General features: G+C 42.1%; 1 protein-coding gene across 1 annotated transcript in view; it reads left to right on the top strand.

Annotated features, from left to right (window-relative positions):
- The window catches only part of LOC138021332 (collagen alpha-1(V) chain-like), a 57057-nt gene that overhangs the window by 24672 nt on the left and 24885 nt on the right, over positions 1 to 7500 (top strand). Inside the window, exons 31-46 of the mRNA XM_068868180.1 lie at positions 111 to 155; positions 713 to 766; positions 1041 to 1094; positions 1253 to 1306; positions 1389 to 1442; positions 1668 to 1721; positions 1839 to 1883; positions 2412 to 2456; positions 3007 to 3060; positions 3155 to 3208; positions 3428 to 3481; positions 4291 to 4344; positions 5122 to 5175; positions 6337 to 6390; positions 6640 to 6693; positions 6779 to 6886. Of these exons, the coding sequence (XP_068724281.1) occupies positions 111 to 155; positions 713 to 766; positions 1041 to 1094; positions 1253 to 1306; positions 1389 to 1442; positions 1668 to 1721; positions 1839 to 1883; positions 2412 to 2456; positions 3007 to 3060; positions 3155 to 3208; positions 3428 to 3481; positions 4291 to 4344; positions 5122 to 5175; positions 6337 to 6390; positions 6640 to 6693; positions 6779 to 6886 (891 nt within the window). The remainder of the gene's footprint in view (positions 1 to 110; positions 156 to 712; positions 767 to 1040; positions 1095 to 1252; positions 1307 to 1388; positions 1443 to 1667; positions 1722 to 1838; positions 1884 to 2411; positions 2457 to 3006; positions 3061 to 3154; positions 3209 to 3427; positions 3482 to 4290; positions 4345 to 5121; positions 5176 to 6336; positions 6391 to 6639; positions 6694 to 6778; positions 6887 to 7500) is intronic.

Here is a 7500-nt window from a genome sequence, read left to right as displayed (position 1 = left end):
AAAGTTCTCAAAATTTGCACGAGCCGTACTTGCCTAGAAATCATGAAATGTGCTCGCGTTCATAGGATTTCCTATACGTAATGTGGACATATTCTAAAATGTCGTTTCAGGGGCAACCTGGCGAACTAGGTGTATCCGGTGACAGAGGAAATCCGGTAAGTGATAGATGCAAAATGATTGGAAGACCTCCCAGCTGGGTATTTATGATAAGCTGCCTTTGTAGATCAATCAATCAATCAATCAATCAATCAATCAACTTTATTTAACGAGGGTAACACGGGACAGTACTTCGACTGAATAACTAGTGACCCTCAAATCCTATAAAGATCCCTTGTGAGTATTGAACTATGAAATGCTTATGTGACGTAATAAGTCAATAGTGTTCTTTATCTAAAGCTACGGTAATGCGAGCAACAAAAACGTCCAACTTGTCTCGCAACATTTCTACAAAAGTAGCCGAAAAGCGATGTTTGCCTTCTACTTGCCAGTGTATAAACACCTTGACAAATCTTCCGTTTAAATTCCTTTTACTGTCCACCAAAAATCAAGATCAAATTAAGGTTGAAATATTCATAACCTTCTAGTCTTTATAGCGAAAAAGCTTAAAGTAGTAACTCGCTACGATAGAACTACGATAGAACTGGTATAGAAAACATGGATTAGACCCACTTTTTATTACTAATTCCATTCATGCATGTTTTCCGCATACCAGGGACCTCCAGGCCCTCAGGGGGACAGAGGACAACCAGGAACTCGTGGACCAACGGTAAGTTGGTTATAAACTGGCATTGGTTTTGGATTACATTTTTTAGCAAATAAGATGGCCTGAGCTAAGCGTCAAAATTTTTGTTCAGTAATATTCAGCACGTCGTATGGTTTCAGGGTCAAGAAGTGAAGCGGGCCACTAGAGTTCCACTAAGCCATAATGAACCGCGCCATACACTATCTACTGAAAAAGTGTTGTATTATCAATTTTCCGTCAATGAAGAAACTCTTTATCCTTCAAATACGAGGTAACACATTTACGGCTCTTTTTTCAGGGTTTACCAGGAAAACCAGGTTTACCAGGATTTCCTGGGCCACGTGGAGAGACGGTAAGACATAATTGCGTTTTTATGCAACAGAAAACACAATGCTAGTAACTGACAGCTTCATTTTCATTCATTCTAGATTTGTTTGTAAAAAAAAAGAAGTAATAGCATCTGTATTGGTCACTATAATTTTTTATTTTCTATTTTTTTGCGTTCTACAGGGACCCCAAGGAAAAACCGGGCCACAAGGCCCCCCAGGAATGCCGGGTGGTCGAGTAAGTCCTGAGCCTATTTCCCCTTTTTGTTTTTAAAAAGCTGGAGCTCTTCCGTGCTTCAACTCTTGCGTTTTTCACTTAGGGTCCTGAAGGAGAGAGAGGGTCACCAGGCCCAAAAGGAGACCGTGGACGACCGGTGAGAGCAAAAAAAAACTGTAGATACATTGCTATCAATGCTTGCTTACTGAGGCTGTACTGATTGCCTGTCTTGGAAGATACTTCCAGGTTTCGTGTCCCCTAACATGATTTGGCACAAGGTACCTTACAACAAAGTCCATTTTACCCACGTGGAATAGACCATAAGCCTGATCGTAACTAACTAATCGTAACTAACTATGCAAGCTTTTATTGTTTTCCTCAGGGAGCTCAAGGACTGACGGGAGATCCAGGAGAATCAGGAAAGGACGGCTCCAAGGTAAATTTTTTCCCGCCCTGCTTATAGGTTGAAAGTTGCAGCAACACTGCACAGAACTTGTGCCATTTTTGTATGCAACAAGTTAGACTTATCGTTGAAACTGTTTTGAATCAATAGGGAGAAGCTGGTGAACCAGGCGTCGACGGAAAAGATGGCGCTCCGGTAAGATATCAATGTACTGATAACTGAAACTACTTGCTTATCAACTGACGAGAGGACAACCGAGCCCAGGCAGGAACCTAAGACTTTCGTAACACCTGTAGGCCGGATGCTCCACCGATTCAGCTAGCTGGTGAGCTAGCCAGTTTATCTAGGTTCTGAATGGACAAAGTGTCCCGCTGGTCTGGGGGCTCTTCAAATTCATACGAATCAAATTTAAGAAGCGGCAACTGTTGATGTCAACAGTGTAATGCGCCGGTCAGAAAGATAATACACCAGTTTATCATTCCATTTTTCTCACGGGCGAGATACACCGTTAACATGAATACTTGCTCATTACTATACTTTCTATCAAAAATCCTCGTTTTGTTTGAACTCTCGTGTCAACTATTCATTAAAGATAATCAGTGTATTACATCAATTGAAATTTTCTTATTAAAGCTTTCTTGATGGTAGTCTTTGCCATACCTTTTCCTTGTGCTTCACGATTGCAATCTCCTTGAGATTTATTAGTCTTTTCTCCTGTTTTAGGGTCAACCAGGAACTCCAGGACCTAAAGGTGCAATGGGACCTCCGGTAAGGTTTACCCACCGATGTATCGCTTCTGGCTTGCGTCTCAAGCGCTAAAGGGGAAAATAAACCGCACGAGTTTATAGGGGGCTCGCGCGAAAAACGCGCTTGTTTCTTTCTTCCCACGCGCACCCCTGCATTTTACGAAATTCTGCACAAGCTACCGTGCTTAGTGTTAACTTGACTTGGAAAAGGAGAACAAAATCAACGGGATGTGCAATGAAGAAACAGACTATGGAATAAAATAGTTAAGGCTTTGTTTGTGTACCGACACCACTCATGCAAAGATTCCAACATCTACTTGCAATCATAGGAGGCCAGCGGAAGGTTGGTGAGTTCATCATTAAGCTGGCTGGATGTTTAGGTGGTCCAGTCAAAATACAGAAAGTACTGAAAATCAGGGCGTTAGCTACACCCTTGACAAAGTCTTACTTAACATAACACTGCTACTAGACAAATAAATACACTTACACAGACACGCTCATCTTACAGCGTGAATGAGATCCACAACCAGACCCCATTGATTTCTAAAGCACTGTTTATTTTGAACACGCAGGGACTTTCTGGACTGAAAGGAATAGAAGGACCAGTTGGTCTCCCGGGCGCACAAGTAGGTTACAAGACACCAGTCGACGTTTTAATGTAACAACGTTAACAAATAATGAAAACATAATACGTCTTGTTCTTCCACTTTATTATAAAAGGGATTGCAAGGAATGCGTGGACCTCCTGGACAACCAGGTCCTCAGGGATCATCGGTAAGTTTCTGTAGTGAGTTTTCTGTTCACGATACTTGCGATCACTTGTCATAGGAAAACCTCAAAAATGTACACAAACCGCTTGAAATGCTATAGTGAATGATCTGAAATAGCTCGTATACGGTGTCTTAAATCAAGATATATAGTGCTACTTGAGATACGTGCTCACAAATCTAAAGACAAAGGAGTGTTAATCGTAGCAAATACGTCATTTTGTAGGGAAGGCCAGGTCGCCAAGGACCCCAAGGACCTGCTGGTGAGAAAGGTTCAAGGGTGAGTGGGCATGCTCGTTGATTGAAATAATTAAAACAATTCCTGTAAAATAAATTTTCCTACAGCGACAGTTGATCCTTTCGTGAGTATTCGTTAGCAAAAATGAGGAGGTGTACAAGTGGACCTTTGAGTGTCTGTGATTTTCTTGAGGGAGAATACGACTGTAAACAATGCGAATGTCTCACTGTCTGCAATACATGCTTTCTTGCTCTTGATTTCAGCCTCTGTTGTTGTAGTTGTTGAATATCGCCCTTAATTCGCGTCTTTATTTCAGCTTGAGAACAATATTAAGCGCAATAGACGTCATCAACCGTGTCCTCCATTTAACAAATCGAAAGAGCTTCAGCGTTGTCTGTACTCTTATCGACAACGATATTCGTCATCACAGTGGTCGATTTGTTTTTTGCCACAATATTCAACGCTAAAACAAGTGTTTATTTCAGGGCGTGACCAAAATCATGACATAAAGGAAGAGCAAGCGTTGTCTATAACTTTCTCGCAATATGATTGGTTTATTTCCCAAAATGAGCGTTCCTGATAGGCTATTACATTGCGTGACAAATTGACGCGAGCATGACGCATACAGCGTTGTGTAGACACTTATCGACAACGGCAAATTAGCCAATCAGATTGCGAGATAACAAGCAATTGTGGTGGTAAAAATTGTTTTTCCATGCTCAAGTTGCTCTTGATGCAACCAGGCGCGTGAAACCTTCTGTGATGCAACGCAAACCCTGTTATACGTACAAAAGCAAAAAAAAATGCTTGCAGGTTTCCATATGACCACTCCCACCGCTACTTTTTTTCAGGGAGAAGAAGGACCTCGTGGGGAGCCCGGACCCGAGGGAAAACCAGGACTTCCGGTGAGTAGGACTTCTGCATTTTGGCTAAAAATTGGAATCTGCTGTAAGAAGACCAATTAAGAAAGGGTATTACACGAAAGGGAAATGAGCAGTAGAAAATAGTTATACAAGAACCGTTTTAATTTATAGTGATTAAGGATGATTTATTTGGTACACGGAAATGACTACCGTTCTGGGCCTCGGTTTTTCGAAAGCCAATTAACTTAATCCAGGACTAGCGTAAACTTTTGTTTCATGTTTTCATCTTTTTGGTGAAAGTTTTCTTTTGCTTATTTTTCTTTTCAAGATTGACTTCTTCTAATGTAAAGTTCTGCCGAATATCAGCGTTGAACAGCATTTGGGAGTAGAGACATAAACTCCTTGGTTGATATTTAATCTGGGATTAGCGTTAATCGGCTTTTAAACAACCGGTTCCTGCTCTTCTTAAAACGATATGTCAGTAAAGAAAGGAAAGGAAAGGAACTTTATTCAAGTGTCTTAGTCGTAGTATCGCTGGAGTACTAATGGGGACACTCTAAACTGATATTAACGAATATTAACGCACATCAAGTCAAATGTTGGTTTTTGAGGAGAGGGGAAACCGGAGTACCCGGAGAAAACCTCTCGGTGCAGAGTAGACGACCAACAAACTCAACCCACATATGACGCCGGATCTGTGAATCGAACCCTGGCCACATTGGTGGGAGGCGAGCGCTCTCACCACTGCGCCATTCCTGCGCGTAATCATACGTGCACTTGGTGCTTCAAGTGGGTGACTGTAATCGTTTGTCTTAACAGGGAAAACCAGGGGAAGATGGACTGAGCGGACCACCAGGAGAAGAAGGGGAGAAGGTACGTACAATGCGACATGGAACAGCCACACGGCTTCATCACGTGAACTGCGTGAGACTCACATCACGGGGACGAAACGTAGTCTTGCTAAGAAAGTGTGAATCTAAGGGAGCAAAGCTTCTCCTTGACCTTGGTTCAAACGTCAGAATTTTTATGTCGAAGTTACGCAAATCCGTATGTTGCTTCCGGAACTTTGATTTGAGTGGCGTTGAGTCCTAAGGCCGGTTTTTACACGGTACGATTTGTCGGCCGGTTTTGTCGGGCCAATAAGTCGTACCGTGTAAATTGTGTAAAACGCGTAATATTTCCTCAGAAGATCTTACCATTGTCCTTTTAGTATCCGCCATTTTTAACGCTTTAATTTTTATGCGCATTACTCACTCACATACCCTTTGATTGACATGACGGTTTCTCTCATGGCGGTTGCACTACAACAGATTTTTTTAATCGGACCGATTTTTATCTCCATGAATCGGTCGTTCATCGGCTGTCAAATTACGCGCAAGATTTGCGTTCCGACGCCGTCGGGCCGACAAATCGTACCGTGTAAACCGGCCTTTATGTGAGCTAGCCCAGTTAATGCGGATCAGGATATGTAGCACTGTCCTTTCATATTTTCGGTCTAAAAGAAATGGGAGAGAACAAAAGTACTTGTTTGTGATCGGTTTTCGCTTAACGCATGTCGCTTGTAATTTTCCCATCTGCAGTTTTGTTACCGGTTACTTGCTTTATCTTATAGCGTCAAAATTCTTCATCCACATTCTCCATTCCAGTTCGTTGTTCACATTTTTCATTTATTTCGTCATTAAACCTATTTGTAATTTTTTCGATTTTTTGTTTGGGATTTTAGTTTACCCAAGTCCCGTCGCTGACGGATCCCCCTTTAGCAGTTGCATGGTATTTTGAGAAGTTTTCACTGCTAACCCGCTGCTAATAAGAGCCATTCCTTCTAAGCCCCTTCGAGATTTAAGTCAAATCCTTCTGTAATCGTCCAGCATTTAATTCATGAACTGTGCGAGGCAAGCTGCTTTAAGCTTTCATTGTTTTAGTTTTATGTCGCTTGAATTAATTCGTACTGTCCATTCCCTCCTGTACTGAATTACTGGATGGACCATCCTCCTAGTTTGAGATCGGATTATTATCATAATGCGATTTTTTCAGGGCGCGCAAGGCCAAGCAGGAATACCTGGAAAGAAAGGAGAAAGAGGACCCAAGGTACTTTTCAAAAATAATTATCCCCCTCTAAAAGTTCGAACGGCAATTATCTTTTTTTCTTTATCCGACCAAACCGTTTACATAGCTTTTATAAGTTTTTGAACTGTCATTTTGAGGCCCTAACAAAAAAGGACGTTTATGCGTTAAAGATTCAACCCAAAGCGTTCGCATCCTCTTCTGTGTTTTCTGTGTTGATTGAATTTTTTTTTATGTGACCTTGCTTAATTAACGTTTTATTTTTTTATTTAGGGTCCTCCAGGTCCAAGTGGAGCCGTTGGTCCCCCCGGAAAATCCGGACCTACCGTAATTATACCAAACCATGAGTCGTCATTTATTCTTTCAATCGGTGCCAATACTCGGCTGAGTGTGAGTTTATTGCTCTCTACAGGGACCAGCCGGCAATCCAGGCCCCCAGGGAGCTCCTGGCCCGAGAGGAGAGAAGGGCAATGACGGAGAACGCGGACCACCAGGACCGACAGGAGCTTCCGGCGCTCCGGTCAGTTATCAATTCGAAAATGTTTGGGATATTTTATTCAAAAACATCATCTATGAAACGTTTTGAAACGTAGAAGTGAACAGCTAGACTGAAGAGTTTGTCAGTACGTAGCGGTTATCCATCGTACTGTCGGACTAGGACCGCTTTCCCTTTGTCAGAACTGGCCGGCCAGACCTGTAAGTTTGCAAAGAAACTTGAGGGAATACTTGCATGATAATCCCTCGCATTCTTCTGGAGGAGTATATAACATCCTCGAGGAGTGTTACTCCTTCTAAATGTCCCGTGTGGCCGGCAATCCAGCCGGCAATTTCAGGGTTTTCGTTTGAGGCCTGAAGCCGGACGTTTTGTCCGGTTTTTTACCATTTCACGTCCGGTACTTTGACGCTATAAATTTGTAGATTTGTTGACTTCTTTTTTTCTTTTTCGACTTGGGTATCTCAGGAAGGCATCGGCTGAAGAAACACAAGGCGATCACACGCAATGAATCATGCAAACTAACAAGATATCACATCGCTTTATTTTGCGTAGTAAATGGAATAACCAATCAGTTGGCATTTCATCCACGTGATAAGTTTAACTTTTTTTCCCTCCAATTTCAAGAATGCTAAGCGCAT

This window comes from Montipora capricornis, chromosome 2 (genome assembly GCF_036669925.1).
Source record: "Montipora capricornis isolate CH-2021 chromosome 2, ASM3666992v2, whole genome shotgun sequence".
Taxonomy (NCBI): Eukaryota; Metazoa; Cnidaria; class Anthozoa; order Scleractinia; family Acroporidae; genus Montipora; species Montipora capricornis.
Note: the sequence above shows the minus strand (reverse complement) of the source record. Positions and strands in the feature narration are given on the sequence as shown.